The sequence below is a fragment of the Chionomys nivalis genome, chromosome 6 (assembly GCF_950005125.1).
Source record: "Chionomys nivalis chromosome 6, mChiNiv1.1, whole genome shotgun sequence".
Lineage (NCBI taxonomy): Eukaryota > Metazoa > Chordata > Mammalia > Rodentia > Cricetidae > Chionomys > Chionomys nivalis.
The window spans coordinates 6,636,294-6,652,153 of record NC_080091.1 but is presented as its reverse complement, the minus strand read 5'-3'; the positions used below and the strand labels follow the sequence as shown (position 1 = coordinate 6,652,153).

The following is a 15,860-nucleotide window of genomic DNA, read 5'->3' as shown; positions in this document are numbered from 1 at the left end:
CCGCCCATCCACCCATCTGCCACCCCACACACCTTGCTCACGTGCTCCATGACAATGTACAAGCCGTGGTGCAGGATCACGCCTAGGAGCCGTACCAGGTTCCTGTGCTGCAGCTTTCTGGGGGCGCGGTGCGGGGCGGGAGGTGGGGGTGGTGGGAAGTGAATACAGAGCGGCACCCCAACCCTGGGACCCAGCCCCACCCGGCCACTCACGTCATCACAGCCGTCTCATCCAGGAAGGCCTGGGCTGTGACGTCACACTTGATGTTCTTCACGGCCACCTTCTGCCCCAGGTACTCACCCTGCAGGACGGCTGTGTGGGAGGGGATAGAGCTCAGGACCCACCAGCAAGACAGACAGACCTGCTGAGAGCCCCGCCTAGAATCCCCTGTGAGGAGCTGGGGGCGTGGTCAGGGTGGAGCCCCACCTAGAATCCCCAGTGAGGGGCTGGGGGCGTGGCCTTGGTCCATCCCCAGTCCCCAAAAGAGAAATAATGCAAATACAATGGCTGTCTCATTATTCAAATTCAAATTTCTGTTCCATGACAAGCCCACAGGTCCTGCCCATGTTTGCATAGTTTCCAGCCGCTCGGGATGGACAAGGCATGGTGACCGCGCGTGTTCACTGTCCTCTGGTCTAAGTCCCGGCATTCTGAGCAGAGCTCCTAGGCGGTGAGGGCGGGGCTGCGCCCAGCCACCTGTCCAGCCTGGGAGGTGCCGGCATTGCCTTCTGCGCCCCCTCCTCACCTCCGAACTCCCCCTCTCCAATCTGTGCTCCCAGAGTCAGGTGCTGCAGATCGAGTAGCCAGCCAGCTGCAGGGGCAGAGAGACCAGGTCAGAGCCACAGCCCGCTTGCGTCTAGTGAGCTGTGGAGCGCTAACATCCCCAGAGCTACGCAAGTGCCCACCCAGCGGCTGCCCCAAGGCTGTATGGCGGACACCCCACCCCCGGTGCCAGTTACAATCCTGCAAGCCACAGTCTGTCCAGGAGGTCATCAGAATTCAGTCCCACCGGGTTCCCCAGACTTCAGCCATGGCTTCAGGACCTCCCTCAGGGATAGGGGCTGTGGCTGCCTGGGCCCCTCCAAGCCTCTGGGGGACACACGGGTTCTGGAATATTCCTGATCTTGTCTCTGAGAGGCTTTTGCACTCTATACACACCCTACTTCTGAAAGGCCCCCTCCTTCCCCCCAAAGCTCTCCAGTCCCCAGCTCTGAAGAGTCTAGCAGGACAGACACCTTGCTCTGTCCTGGGTTTGTCTCTGGGCCTCCAGGCCCCACGGAGACATGTGACAGCCAGGCTTGGAAGACTCTAGGGCTTAACCAAGCCACGGGCAGGGGCTTAAGGATGAGCGATTGAGGCTGAGAGGTGGGAGGCTGAGGTTGCGTCTGGGCTGATGCGTATGAGAAGATCTCTCCTGGGTGACTGCCATACCCTTTGCAAGCTCCTCCTCGGCCGACTTGGCACCCTGTTTCCTCTTGGGCTTCACCAGCTTGGTGCAGATGGCCCCCTTGTCCTTGGTGTAGTGCTGTGGGGAGTGGGAGCCATAAGCCTCTGCCTCCAGGGACCCCCTGTCCCTCACTCCTCCCACCACAATCTCCACAGTGGGTTAGACAGAATTAACCGTGCACCAGGCTAAGGTGACTGGTTTCCATGGCAATAGTGGGGGGTGCAGAATGGGAGGTGAGGGGCGGTTGTTGTCCCCGTGGGGCTCCCTGGAGAAGAGACCCCGGTTCTAGGGACAGTGAGGCTCCTGGAGACCCCCCCACTCCATTTGCCACCCGTCCTGCTCCAGCGGTTTCCCACAGGTCACCTCCACCATGTCCATCAGGTTACAGAAACACACGGCCTCGTCGATAGTGAGGTGGCCGTCTCGATGCAGGACACGGTAATGGATGACGTCTCGGCCAAAACTAACACACAGGACGTAGTCTCCGGGGTGACGAGCCGACTCGCGCACGAGAAACAGCCCGTCCTCTGGGGGCTGCAGCTGCTGCACGGCTTCCTGGCCTGAGATCTTACCGTGGAACCATCTGTGGGGACCCGCGGGAAGAGGACACAGTGTGGCGCAGGGCGGCTGGGGCCCTGATGCCACCCACCCCACCAGGGCACCACTCACGGCATGAGGCTGAGCTTGGGGTCCGCAGAGAGGGCCTCCCGCTGGCGCAGAGCAGTGGCTGCCAGCAACCCCTCCTGCCCGCTGCCGTGGTGCTTGGCGCGGTACCAGCCCTTGTCCTGCACCGGGAGGGAAGGAGCTCAGGGAGTCTGTCCTGGCACCCCTAAATGCACCCCAACTACTTTTCAGCGCCCCTCTCACCTCACAGGCCTCCAAGACGGTCACCATGTCGCCCTTGCGAAAGGCCAGCTCACCAGGCTTGGGGCGCGAGTTCTCACACTTGGTCATACATTGAGTCCCAGGGGCCCAGCGCCTCTGGGGATGAGACAGAGGCCAAGGATGTCAGGGACAGAAGGGAGCTGTGAAAATTGGGAGGGACAGGGAGACCTGGGAGAAACTGGGAGCTGAAGACAGGACAAGGGAATGGCGAAGACACGGGCCAGTAGCCTAGCACTCAGGTGGCTGAGACAGGAGGATTCCAGATCAGTTAAAGGTCAGACTGGGCTGCAGTGAGAACTTTTCTCAAAAAAACTAAAAAATAATTCTGGGGATGGTGGCCCACACCTGTAGTTCCAGAACTTGGAAGGCAGAGGCAGGTGGATTTCTGAGTTTGAGGCCAGCCTGGCCTACATACTGAGTTCCAAGCCAGGCTCATCTGTATTGTGAGACCTGGTGTCAAAAGCAAAATAAAACAATAAGTAAGTAAGTAAGTAAATAAATAAATAAATAAATAAAAACAAACTTGGAGTAGATGGAAGGGAAACTGAGTCACAGAGAGAGAGAGAGACAGAGACAAGGGAACAGAATCACAGTCATATGTAGAGGCCTGGGTGGCCAGACTGGCCCAGTCCCTGGGGGAATGTCAGGGGTGGGAGCTTGTCTCGGGGCGCACGCCCTCCCCCAGGACAGTTGAGGATGGTCTGGTAACTCACGGTTGGCATCCTAGCTGCGACAGGCGAGGGGTGCCAGGCTCGGAGGAAGCGAGGGCTCACCTGTGGAGGAGTCAGTGTGATGTTTAGATGTCCCCAGGTTCAGTTCCTTCCGCTGGGCCTGGCCGGGTGGAGGCAGCACCAGGAGGCAAAGAGCCCCCTCCATCAGCCCTCAGGTGGCTTGGGTAGTGACCCCTCTGCAGCCCAGGCTTTGGGAAGTTATCTTTACCCGAGGAAGGTCCTTAGACTCCCAGCCATCAAAGGCCAGCCAGGGGACCCCGGAGCCTTGCCCTGCCATTGCTCCGGAAGGGAAACTGAGGCCTAGCGGCAGGAGTGTAGGGATCCGATGACTCTGGTGGCAGCCAGGGTTGTGTGTGGGGAGGATGGTGCCAGGAGCTGGGCCCGCAGCTTCCTCTTTCCTGGGCCGTGGGCAGGGGCGGTGACTCAAGGTCATTCCTGGGAATCTGACCCTGGGTGGAGTCTGGGGAGGCCGGGCACCTACGTGGCTCCTCAGGTCACCAGGGGTCACTAAGGAATCATCTGGAAGGACCCACACGACCCCAGCGTGGAGAGCGCAGGGCAGTTACTGCTGGGGTACCCAGCTGGTGGCTGGCAGAGGCCAGGGCAGAAGAAGGTTGGGGTGAGCTTCTGGCCTCGGGCTCAGTGGGTTTTGCAGGGCAGCTGCGCGCAGGCGGAGGCGCACGTGCATCTGGGCACAGATGCCACCCTGCCATCCGTGTGCGCGCGACACGGGTGCCGGCTAGACACGGGTGCCGGCTAAACACGGGTGCCGGCTAGACGCGGGCACCTGTGCGTGTGTCTGCAGCACACATGGGCCCTGCAGTGACCACCAGGGCGCGCGCACTCAGAGACGCGCACGCCGCACCCAGAAAAAAAAAAAATACCCAGCCCTGGCACCTGACGTCCCCGGGTCCAGGACCGTTTTGAGGGGCGTCCCCTCTCCACCCGCGCGCACGCGCTCACCTGCTCAGGGCGCAACCCCGGGAGGGTGCCTGCCAGCGGGTCGTGCGCCCCAAGGCTCAACTCGGAGCAACTTGCTCCGCTTCCTCATTTTGGGGCGAGGATGGAGGGGACCCGGCTTAGAGCCCCTGCGGGTCCTAGCGCCGGCCGCACTGCGGGCCGCGCTACCGCCTCCTCCCGCTCCGCCTCCCGGGCGGGATGCTAGGTGCCGGGTGCTTGGTGCCCGATGTTCTCTGGGTCCCCGCTGAGTCCCGGCCTTCCGTAGACCACTCCGGAAAGGCTAGGAGCAAGGAACGGCTCGCGCACGCGCCAGTACAAGGAATAGGAAGGAGCTCCCCGTGTGGGGAGGCGATCAAGGCAAGCAGCTCACAGCACAACGACCTCCTCGCTGCAGCCAAGGCCCCACAGCCTGGACCTCCACTCCCCGCTGCGCTGTGAGCCTGGCGCACGCACATTCAAGTCGTTCAGAAAGGCCAGGCTCCTCCTGCTGTGGGGCTCTCGAATGTTTCCCCGGAACTCAGGAGGCAGAAGCAGGCAGATCTCTGTGAGTTCAAGGCCAGCCTGGGCTAGAGAGCTACGTGACAGCAGCGAGACCTTGACTGGAAAAAAAAAAACCCAAAGAACAAAAAAAACAAAAAAAGAACAACAACAAAAAAGCAACAAAAAACACCAAACAAACAAAAGCCGAATCAAATAAAATAAAACCTATTTAACTAATTAAAAAGAGGGCGGGGTGGGTTGGGGGCGGCTCAGGAGTATCGGACAAGTCTGGACAAACGTGTCCTCACGGATGGCTGTGAGATCACAGCCACAGGTCTCCAGCCAGGTGTGGGTGCCCACCTGGGGAGTCACGGGCCAGGGAGGACCAGAGACTGCAAACCAACTTCTGCTCTTGGGTGACCCTCATTGCTGAAGACACCACACGTCTGAGTCACAGGAACTGACCCGGAGACTTCCTCCCTACTGCCGCTGTCGTGCAGCTCCCACGCTGCAGGAGATACCCACTGGTGCAGCCGTGGTCCGAGCTTATGTGGTAACCGGCTGCTTTCTGATCAGATCTGACCCATCCTGCACAGGTTCCATTCATGCGGTACTGGGCCATACAGGCCGACCCCGAGGCTGGAGCACCCCCACAGCAGGAGGAGCCTGGCTCACAGCGCAGCGGGGAGTGGAGGCCCAGGCTGAGGGGCCGTGGCTGCAGCATGGAGGTCGTAGTGCTGTGAGCTGCTGGCCTTGACCGCCTCCCTGGTTGCTTTGCCAAATGGACTTTGTCCAGATGTTTTCTCTGGTACAGCTGGCAAAGATGCAGAAGACAGGCCTGGGGCTGGGGGCTCAGTAGCTGGCACACTGTGGTCACAGGCCTGTCACCCCAGCACTGAGGAGGTAGAAGCGACGGGGAAGGGAGTTAAAGTCAACCTCAGCTATGGAGTCGACCTGAGGCCAGGCTGGGCCACCTGGGACCTTGTTGGAAGAAAAAAAAGTAAAGCTTATGGGCTTACGTGTTAAATGATAACAGTACTGTCCCTCTGGGTTAGGGGAGCCTGAGGCAGGAGGCCCCACCATCAGTGGCTTTGGGCACTCTGGTCTTGGCAGAGCTGGGTGGGGATCTGAGGTGTGGTTACCCTCTCACTGGGGCCCCGTGGCAGGGATTCCAGGAACACTAAGGATCCATTTTCGTTGGTAAGCCGTCACAGCTGCCTGAAATAGACGTGCTGAGCCACAGACCGAGCAGAGGAAACACCACGGCCAGGAAGTTCTTGTCCACACGTGGCACTGTTGACCGTAGCCCTAGCCTGCGAAGCCCTGGACACTTGACGTGGGACCTGAATGTGTTTAAGCATGTTTTTCGTGCCGCAGGAGGCTGGGGCTGGGCTCACGGGCATAGCACTCGCCTGGTGTGCACGAAGCCCTGGACTCTAGACCAGGTGTGGTGGTATGCGCCTGTCATTCCAGTAATGGGGAGACTGAAGCAGGAGGGTCAGGAGTTCAAGGTCAGCCTCAGCTACCTGGGATGACTACGTGAGTCTCTGTCTAAAGAACAGATAGAAAATGCCCTAACACTTCTCTTTAAGACACTTTCACTCATAGTCCAGGCTATCCTAGAACTAGCCATGCTCCTGCCTCAGCATCCTGAGTGCTGGGATGACAGGTATGTGCCACCATGCCCGGCTCTCCAAATGGATTTTTATAAAGCCACTACCTTCAGAGCTGTGCAGGGAGCAGGCATTGTGCCCATCTTGTGGATGGAGAAACTGAGGCCCTGGCACTCACCGCCATCAGTCAAGGCACTGGGGACACTTAGGCTTCTCAGTTGCCACGGAGATAGCTCCCTTGCAGCCTGCATCCCTGGCCAGAACCTGCTGCCCCAATTAACACGCCTTTAAAATTAGCTCTGCTTGGTGCTTCTCATGCTAGGGGACTCCCAGATTCAGGGAAGGACCAGGCTTCCTGCGGGGAAATGACCCTTGCTCTCTTTGAGGCCCAGCTGCTCTCACCCTCTACCGTTCTTTTTAGTTTTTACGGCAGGGTTCCACTGTGTAGCCCAGGCTGGCTCATCCTTTTTTAGTTTTTATGGCAGGGTTCCACTGTGTAGCCCAGGCTGGCTCAGGACTCCTGGCCATACTACACAAAACCCACAAGGACTGGCAATAGGAGCTGGCTTCCTGTCGTGTCAGCTGAAGAACAGAGATTAAAATAATATGCTCATAGGCCACCCACCCTCACCGCATGTCCAAAAACCAGGACACGGAGCAGGAATGAGAACCCAGAGGGCGAGGCTGTCCCACGCCTGCATATACTCTCTGTGACACACACCATGAAGAGAGACTCCCGAGGGCTGGTCTCTGACCACAGCCTCGCACACATGCACACAACCACCACGCGTGCACACAGATACACTTTATTGTTGTCTGAGACAGGGTCTCTGTGTAGCTTTGGTTCCTGTCCTGGAACTAGCTCTGTAGACCAGGCTGGCCTCAAACTCACAGAGATCCGCCTGCCTCTGCCTCCCAAGTGCTGGCATTAAAGGCGTGTGCCACCACCGCCCGGCAATATCCAAAATTTTAACAAATGCCTGTGACATGAAAGCCACTTTTCCCCATCTCAGTTCCGCATGCAGCACGGCGCGCTCACTCCCATTGCCACTGGCACCATTGTGTCCAGAACTGTCTCCTCACCCCACACTAACTCCATGCCCTCCCCTGCCCAGGGCCCTCACTGAACCACTTCCTATCTCTGTGGGTCTGATGACACCAACCCTGTGGTGTGTGGCCCATGTCACTGGGCATTATGTCCTCCAGGGCCACCTGCATTCGAGCAGGGGTCAGAATGCCCTTCGTGGCTGTATAATATTCCAGCGAGTGGCTGGACCACGCCATGTGTGCCCATTCGTTCCTTAGAGAAGTCTTTGGTGTCTCCTTGGCCAGTGACAATCACGCAGCGTTTTATTTTCAAAACGTCAGCGAACATGGGACGGGCGAGGCCCGTAGGGGGCTGTGATCCCCCTCCTGAGGAGCACCCGTCCTCCGGCTGGCTCTTACTTCGAGCCCTGGTGATCATCGCCCTTCCTGAGGTCAGCAGTGACCTCCTGCAGGCAGCCATCTCCCCAACCCCTCCTGCCTGGACCGCGGCCCGCCCACACGCACGCGTCACCGGCCCACACTCACCTTGTCTCCTAGCAACGCTCCCCTGCATCCGCAGCCCGGGTCCAGCTCTCCCTCAATACCCTGGCGCTCGGTTTCCTGCCTTGTCTGGGGCCCAGCCTTGTGCCCCTGATCCTCGGCCGACCTGCTGCGGGGTCCCCTGCCCCGCGGGGACAGGACCTGGGCGGGCCGATCAGTTGCTGCGGCTCTTCGAGGCTTCAGGAGCTGCACAGCCCAAACAGGACTCCATCTGGACTGAAATCACCAAATGCTGGATTTGTCGCGGAAGCGCCGTGGTTTGGGGTTGCTAGGCGGGTCTGACTTAACTCTTTGTCACCTGGCGTGGACTCATCTGCCTTCCCAGGGAGACACGGGTGGGCTTGACGGAGGGGCTCAGCGTGGAGCGGTGGGGCGCAGTGCTTTCCCAGCACTGAGCCTAGACCAAGGTCGCAGCCACCAGTCCCCTCCACTTGTGAGCTCGCCCAGCTGTGAAGCACTGTCCCCGTGAGCCAGCTGCAGGCTGAGCGCCACCAGAAAGAGGCTTCCTGGTTTGGCTACCCGTGTGTGCCTGGCTCACCGGACCCAGCCTGTACACTTTTCTGTCTGATAAGGACGCTGCCCGCACTGTACCCTTATCAGGGCGGGGGAGGGTGGAGTGTGGAGGCGGAGGCTGGGAGGAAGGACGACTGGTCTCGCACACTGGAGGGTTGCTCTCATGGAGGCTGAGCTTAGATTCGGGGTTCCACCGGGAGGAGGGCGCTCAGGGAGAAGAGGGAAACTGGGAGACTTTCCCAAGGCACCTCCTCCAGGAAGCATTCTGCTCCTGACCAGGCCCTTCCCGGGCGGGCAGAGATCTGCCCCCGCTCATGAGGCAGCCTGGTGGGGGGAGACTGAGGCCTGTGGGCACTCCCACCCCCACCCCAGAGTGAAGGACACGAAAGCCACAGGGCACACAGGCAGATGTGATTTATTACCCACCCCGGCCAAGTTCTGGATGATTCTACAGACTCCAGGCATTGTGCCTTTAAAAGTCACAGGCAGAATGGAGCAGGGTTGAAGCCTCAGGTAGTCCCGGGGGCTCAGGGGTCCACAGGGTGACCTGGGGCGGAGTGGGCCCTATCTGCAAAGGCACTCAGTGACTGGGGCTGGGTTCCACTGTGGGGGACAGCGTCCCAGGGACCATAGGACTCGCCGCTGGGGTGGAGCTGGAGTCTGTGTGGAGGACAGGATTGGGTCTGGGGTCTGGGGAATCCCATTCTGTGCTCTCTGCTCCTCCACCCCAGCTCTGTGACTTGTAGAATCTTCCAGGCCACCCTTCCTGGCATTTCAAGGAAGTGATTCAGATCCCACCTACTTCATGTGACATCAAGGGAGTTTCAAATTGATTAGTATCAAGGAGTGGAAGTCACTGCTGCCTGGGGGTGGGGATGACAGAGCCATGGCACGGGGTCACCACAGGGCCCACAGCATGTGAACAAGCCTACAGACCCAGGAGGCCCAAGCAGGTTCAGGCCTGTGGTGATGCTGGCTCAGGGCAGCCCTGCCGTGCCCTGCCGGCCCCGCTTTTTCTCCCCAGAGCCCTCCTGGGCCTGACTAGCCTCCCTCATCCTCTTCCGGGCCCGGGCCCCAAATCTGGTCCGCGGAGGTAACTGTTCCATGTGAAGGACCTTGTGTATCTGCCGGAAGGCCACGAGACGCAGGGCACGCTGTGGACAGCGGGGTCCTGTCAGGCCTGCCCACTGCAGGGACCAGGGAGCAGGGCTGTTCTGTCCCTGTTACAGTTTCTGGAGACAGGCATGCAGCCTGGGGAATGCCACCTCTGGCTGCTGGCACAGGCTGGCCTGGAGCCCTTGGGACCCCACCTTGAATTCCGTGCAAGATACCTGACTCCTCTGAAAGTGGCAGTGTGTGGAACTGTGGGTATGTGTGGCTGAGGTATTTTCTTTGACACCAGGCCCAGGCTAACCTCAAACTTTCTATACAAATTCTATATAAATTCAAGGATAGCCTTGAATTTCTGCACCTCCTGCCTTCATACCCCGTGCCCAGGATGGAGCCTAGGGCTCCGTGTAGGACAGTGGAGCCCTGGACTTCTGTGGCCCAGGCCACTCAGTGCTGCTCTCTGGAGCTGTCTGTCACTCCCAGCCCCATTCCTGAGTCCAGACTGCGGGAGGAGGATGGGGACCCGTGTACCTGAGCACTGGCCGTCAGGTCTTCCCGCTGTTGTGGGGTCATGGGCTCCAGGGCATCCTGTGGGCCTTTCTCACAGGGGTCCTGCAGCCCCGGGCCATCTGAACCAGGGAGAAGGTGGACACCCTTGTGAGGGACTAGCGGGGTGATTTCACTTGTAGTCTGTGTTTGCCTGCAGCGACCCATGGGCCACACTGGGCCAGGTCTGCCTCGATAACATACAGCCTGGGCACATTGTATGGGCCCTTTGTCCCTGTGTGGGTAAGCACGCCCCAGCCTGTGTGACAGCCCACAGGACGGGCCTGACCCTTGGCCCTCTTTTCCCACCCAGAATCACCCTCCGGGGCCCACTTCTGTCCCTTCGGAGGGCACTGTGGCCCTTCCTGCCTCATCCCAAGTGCTGGGGTGGCAGCTGCCCACCAGGCCTGGACTGTGCAGTGCTGGGGTGAGATCCAGGGGCTCCGGGGACACTAGATGAGCCGCAGTCCAGCCCACGGTGTGGCGCCATGGTCACCGCGGAGTCCCTAAAGGATGCCGACATACCTCTGCCCCTGTGCTACTCTTCCAGCGTGTGTAGATGACCTCTCTTCTTGTACGTGGATGTGGATGGCTGCTGCATCTGCCGTCCATAGCCTAGCCTCCCGCCCACGCCTGTCCCATCACTGACCTGTCAGGAGCGCGCCTGTGGCCACGTACTCCAGGACCCGCCGCATGGCATCCCCTGGGCTCAAGGGCCGGGGTGCGCTGCTCAGAACCTTCTCCACCAACAGTTCCATGGCCTGAAGGGGACACAGGGCCATGGTGTGGAGGGCACGACAGGACACACTGTAGCTTGGAAGGGGGCAGGGTTGGTGAACAAGGCCATGCTGGAGTATGTGTCTGTGAGGATATGAGCATTCTCGAGTTCCAGGGGCGCCCTGGCTCCTGCCCTGATGCTGACGGCTCTTGTGAAGCAAGTATATTCCCTGGGACGCCTGCATTTGCAGGGTCTGGGCTTCACCCCCCCGCCATTTTGGCATTTAAGGCGACTGTAAAACATGACAGTGACCCACTCTGGGTTAGTTGGGCACTGAGAGGAGACCACGCTGGACCCCCACTTGTGGTTCTTCACTGTCCCCTGCGGCCTTACCCAGGCGGGCAGGGCCCCCCAGGGGGGCAGGCAGCGACACAGCTCCCGCAGAACTCTGATGACAATCACACACGGCTGCAGGCCACTGGCTCGAGCCTTGGGGAGGATACACACTGGCGGTCAGTGGGACTCTGAGACAAAGTGTGGCTGGTGACTGTCCCCACCTCAGCCGCCCCAGGTCCTGACCTGGAACCACTTGGCATGACGGAGGGCGGCCAGGGTCTCAAGGCACCGTTCCCTGTCCAGGACATCCTCTGGGTCAGGCAGAGAGTCTTGCAGTCCTATAAGGGACAGGACACTGAGTCCCTGCCTCACAGGGTGGCCCTGTTCCTCTGCACTGCACACTGGGCTCCAGCTCCCAGGCCTCTCTGCTCAGCCTCCAGAGCACTGGGATAAAGGGCTGACACCGTGCCCGCACCTACAGCTGGGTCACTACTGTGCACGCTGACACCGTGCCCGCACCTACAGCTGGGTCACTACTGTGCACGCTGACACCGTGCCCACACCTACAGCTGGGTCACTACTGTGCACGCTGACACCGTGCCCCACACCTACAGCTGGGTCACTACTGTACACGCTGACACCGTGCCCACACCTACAGCTGGGTCACTACTGTACACGACCGTATGCTGAAGTAGTGACAGCCTGCAGGTCTCAGGCCTGGGCCCGGCTGCACAGAGAGGCCCTGTCCCTAAACTCCATGGAGAGGTGCGCTCAGTAGGAGAGGACTTTTCCGAGCACGTGCAAAGGTCCAGAGGGTTAGCTATTAGCTTGACTGCCCCAGATTTGCTCCTACAGGACCCCATGTGACCCTGCATGACCCCGTGTGACCCCATGTGACCATGTGTGACCCAGAGCTAGTGAGGCCACTGGGGTCCTGCCCAGGGCAGGGTGTGTCTGCTGTGCCCTGGAGACCTAGCACAGGAAGTTGGGGATGTACCTCGTTTTACAGAGGGGTCTTCGCGCATCAGAGGTGAGGTGGCGGACACAGTGACCTTCACCCCTGGCTCCACGCAGGCTGAGATAACGATGTTGGCGTCGCGGTCAGATGAGACCTCGTACTTGTCCTCTGCCACTGTCTGGGGTAAACATGACAGGAGCCCCGTGCACACAGAGAACGGTACTGCCTGTGTGCCCGTCTGTCCACCTAGTGTGCCTGCTGCCAGGGCCAGCCCTGCGCTGGAAGGCCTGGGCGGCTTGAGACCCGCCAGGGAGGCTGAGGAGCCTCTGTGGCGAAGGGCACCGCTGCACACAGGACAGCGACTTAGTAGGAAAGCGGCTGGTGACGCATACGGCAGAACGGGAAGGAAACAGCCTTTCACAGGCAGTCACCCTGTGGTGCACAGCCGCAACTGTGTGTGCGCCTGTCTGTGCGTGTACATGCCAGTGCTGGGAATGGAGCCCAGAGCCTTGCACCTGAGAGTGCTCACCACTGAGCTACCGACCCAGCCCTGGGTAGAGCTTGTCATCCCCCTGCCTCAGCTCCTGGGATGACAGGTGTGTGGCTGATTCCTCTTTTGTGCATGTCAGGGCCAGAGACTGAAGTCAGAGTGTTTCTCAATTGTTTTTCCTTCTTGTTTTGTTTGTTTGTTTTGGTTTTTCAAGACAGGGCTTCTCTGTGTAGTCCTGCCTTCCTGGAACTAGCTCTTGTAGACCAGGCTGGCCTTGAACTCACAGAGATCCTGCCTCTGCTTCCCGAGTGCTGGGATTAAAGGCGTGCACTGGAACTCAGACGCCAACACGTGTGTGCGAGACGATGGTGTCACCCCAGCCCTGTGGGCTCTCTGCCGTCTCTCCAGCCTTGCCCTTACCGACAGCTCTCTGGGCAGCTCCTGCTTGATCCTCTGCAGCAGGGAGTGCGTGGGCTTCTTGGAGCACAGCAGGGTCAGCTGCACACTGTGGTCCCCTCGCAAGACCAGGCCCTTGGCCAGGATGCCAACCCGCACCACACCCTTGAGCATCCGCGGTGGTGGAGGCGCCAGGGTGCTGAGGAGACAGAGAAGCAGCACACGTCAGCAGGGAGAGATGGGAGGGTGCTGTACTCCTGAGTGCCAGGAACCAGGCCTCTCTACAGCAGACATTGGCTGATAGGAAATGAAACACACCTCCATCCCCAGTATTCATCCCTCAGCCCATGCAAGCAATCCCATCACTGGAGAGGTCAGACATCTACCTCTCTATGATCTAACTGTGTGTCTATGATTCATTTATCTACCTATCTATGATCTATCTCTATCTACATATCTACCTATCTATGATCTATCTACATATCTATCTATCTATTTACATATATACCTATATATGGTCTATCTACCTCTCTATGATCTATCTCTATCTACATATCTATCTATCTATGATCTATCTACCTATCTATATCTGAAACAAGGGTTCACTGTGGAGGCTGACCTCACCCTCACAGCATTCCTCCTGTCTCAGCTTCCTGAGTGCTGGATTCACCAACCCCTACACATGGGGGGTGGGAGGGATTTTCTCCACCAGAAGCCTTGGGAGACAACGGAGGTGGGACAGAGCTTTAACCCTGTGGCATCCATGGCCTCTGGCGTAGCACTAACCCATGTTGGCTGCTCTCCTCGGCCAGTGTGTCCGATACCAGTCTGAGGGCTCGTTCTGTGTGGGACACAGCCGTCTGGATGGCCTGCAGTTCCTCCTCGGTGGGGTAAATGGAGGCATGCTTGCTCATGACATGCCGATCGTCACTGCTCTCTGGCCGGCGCCCCGACTGTGGGGAGAACTACAAGGTGGGCTGAGGACAAGACAGCCCTGGCGGGACCACAGAGAGGGTGCAAGGCCAGGCAGGCTGCAGAGAGCCCTGGCAGGACCGTAGAGAGGGTGCAAGGCCAGGCAGGCTGCAGGGAGCCCTGGCAGGACCGCAGAGAGGGTGCAAGGCCAGGCAGGCTGCAGGGAGCCCTGGCAGGACCGCAGAGAGGGTGCAAGGCCAGGCAGGCTGCAGGGAGCCCTGGCAGGACCGCAGAGAGGGTGCAAGGCCAGGCAGGCTGCAGGGAGCCCTGGCAGGACCGCAGAGAGGGTGCAAGGCCAGGCAGGCTGCAGGGAGCCCTGGCAGGCGGGAGCTGGCTGTGGCCAGCATCTGAGCAGCTCCCACAAGGGAACACATGCCGGGGCCGGGGTCTGGGTGGGACAGCTCTTCTCTGGCAATGTTCTGCCATTCACAGGCCAGAGGCCACACAGGGCCTGTCCCCAAGCAAGAGGCCAGACTCAGGTCCCTATTCAGCCTAAGGATGGACATTTGTGGAGAACAGGAGGAAGCCATGGTGTGGGAGAGACATGCCATGCTGAACCCACATACTGGGTAGTCTTCATGGTCCTGTGCCCCTGAGGGGCTCCTGAGGCCTGGTGGGGACCGGCACATCAGCCCCCCTCACCTACCTGGCGCCGGGTGGTGGCCATTCCTGGCTTGGCAGTGGGAACTGGCAGGGCCCAGGCGGGTGACGTGGGTGACTGCTCTTCAATCTGGGGCTGGGAGAGCTCCTCAAGCTCCCTGTTCTCTTCTTCTTGCTGTCTATGGCCAGATGTGGGAGGACACAGGGCTGTGATCACCAGAGAACCCCACAGACTCACTCCAGCCCCAGGGCCCAGGTGACCACACAGAAGGTCTAAAGAGTGAGGCAGGATGGATGCAGAGATGCCAGAGGTCGGGGGACACGGGGACATCAGAGATCAGGGGACATGGGGGCATCAGAGGTCAGGGGACATAGGACATCAGAGGTCAGGGGACATAGGACATCAGAGGTCAGGGGACATAGGACATCAGAGGTCAGGGGACATAGGACATCAGAGATCAGGGGACATGGGGGCATCAGAGGTCGGGGGACATAGGACATCAGAGGTCGGGGGACATAGGACATCAGAGGACAGGGGACATGGGACATCAGAGGGCAGAGGACTTAGGATATCAGAGGTCAGGGGGCATAGGAACATCAGAGGTCGGGGGATATCAGATGTCAGGGGACACAGGACATCAGAGGACAGGGGGCATAGGAACATCAGAGGTTGGGGGACATCAGAGATCAGGGGACATGGGACATCAGAGGGCAGGAGACATCAGAGGTCAGGAGACATGGGAACATCAGAGGTCAGGGGGCATCAGAGGTTGGGGGACATCAGAGGTTGGGGGACACAGAGACATCAGAGGTTGGGGGACATGGGGACATCAGAGGTTGGGGACATCAAAGGTCAGGGGGCATCAGAGGTTGGGGGACACAGAGACATCAGAGGTCAGGGGGCATCAGAGGTTGAAGGACTGTGAGGAGGTCAGAGGGGACATCATGGTCACCTTAGTTCAGAGCTCCAGTGCCGTGCATCCTCTAGTCTTGCCTGTGCCAGCTGCCGCTGCCGCTGCAGCCTCTTGACCAGCACCCTCTGCATGGGGCCACTGGGCCGGGTGGCCACCGGAAGTGTGGGGTCCACTTTCTTCTGCAAAAGCAAAGCCAGACAGGTGATGCCGCTAGAGGGGACGGACTGATGCAGGGGCCACCTCATGGGCACAGAGGGCCCCAACTAACACTCACCAGCTGCTTGTTCTCACAGAGCTGCCCCTCCCACAGAGCAATGGAGGGAAGTGTGCTGTGGAGACAGCAAGTGACATGCAGGCCACAGCAGCCAAAACAGGTGCTTTGGGAAAGGTCCTGACAAGGTACTGGAGGTGTGGGCTACTCCTGCTCACTCTGTACATGGGACCCGAGGAGCAGCCTGGGCTACTCCTGCTCACACTGTACAGCGTACCGAGCACTGGTGGGCTCAGGAGCGCAGCTCCACAGGGAGCCACCAAGGGGCATGCTCCATCTGTCCAAGTTCAAGCTGCGTGTGCTCACTGAGGGACTAGAAACACTGAGCCCTTG

General features: G+C 59.4%; 1 protein-coding gene across 10 annotated transcripts in view; it reads right to left on the bottom strand.

Moving 5' to 3' along the window:
* LOC130875489 (megakaryocyte-associated tyrosine-protein kinase) overlaps positions 1–15,860 on the bottom strand; it is a 29,462-nt gene that overhangs the window by 1,149 nt on the left and 12,453 nt on the right. For 5 of the 10 annotated variants that reach the window (XM_057771383.1, XM_057771382.1, XM_057771379.1 and 2 more), the window contains 18 exons: positions 15,296–15,435; positions 14,389–14,521; positions 13,557–13,735; positions 12,795–12,969; positions 11,924–12,062; positions 11,170–11,264; positions 10,984–11,079; positions 10,522–10,633; positions 9,858–9,955; positions 7,689–7,919; positions 3,046–3,105; positions 2,315–2,428; positions 2,117–2,232; positions 1,811–2,030; positions 1,432–1,525; positions 746–811; positions 213–312; positions 33–117 (listed from right to left, as the gene is read on the bottom strand). In XM_057771383.1, coding sequence (XP_057627366.1) covers positions 33–117; positions 213–312; positions 746–811; positions 1,432–1,525; positions 1,811–2,030; positions 2,117–2,232; positions 2,315–2,428; positions 3,046–3,105; positions 7,689–7,919; positions 9,858–9,955; positions 10,522–10,633; positions 10,984–11,079; positions 11,170–11,264; positions 11,924–12,062; positions 12,795–12,969; positions 13,557–13,735; positions 14,389–14,521; positions 15,296–15,435 — 2,253 coding nt within the window. Of the gene's footprint in view, positions 1–32; positions 118–212; positions 313–745; positions 812–1,431; positions 1,526–1,810; positions 2,031–2,116; positions 2,233–2,314; positions 2,429–3,045; positions 3,106–3,271; positions 4,007–4,026; positions 4,354–7,688; positions 7,920–8,001; positions 8,260–8,613; positions 9,371–9,857; positions 9,956–10,521; positions 10,634–10,983; positions 11,080–11,169; positions 11,265–11,923; positions 12,063–12,794; positions 12,970–13,556; positions 13,736–14,388; positions 14,522–15,295; positions 15,436–15,860 lie in introns of those variants that run through there. The other 5 variants (XM_057771381.1, XM_057771386.1, XM_057771385.1 and 2 more) reach the window with 5 other exon arrangements.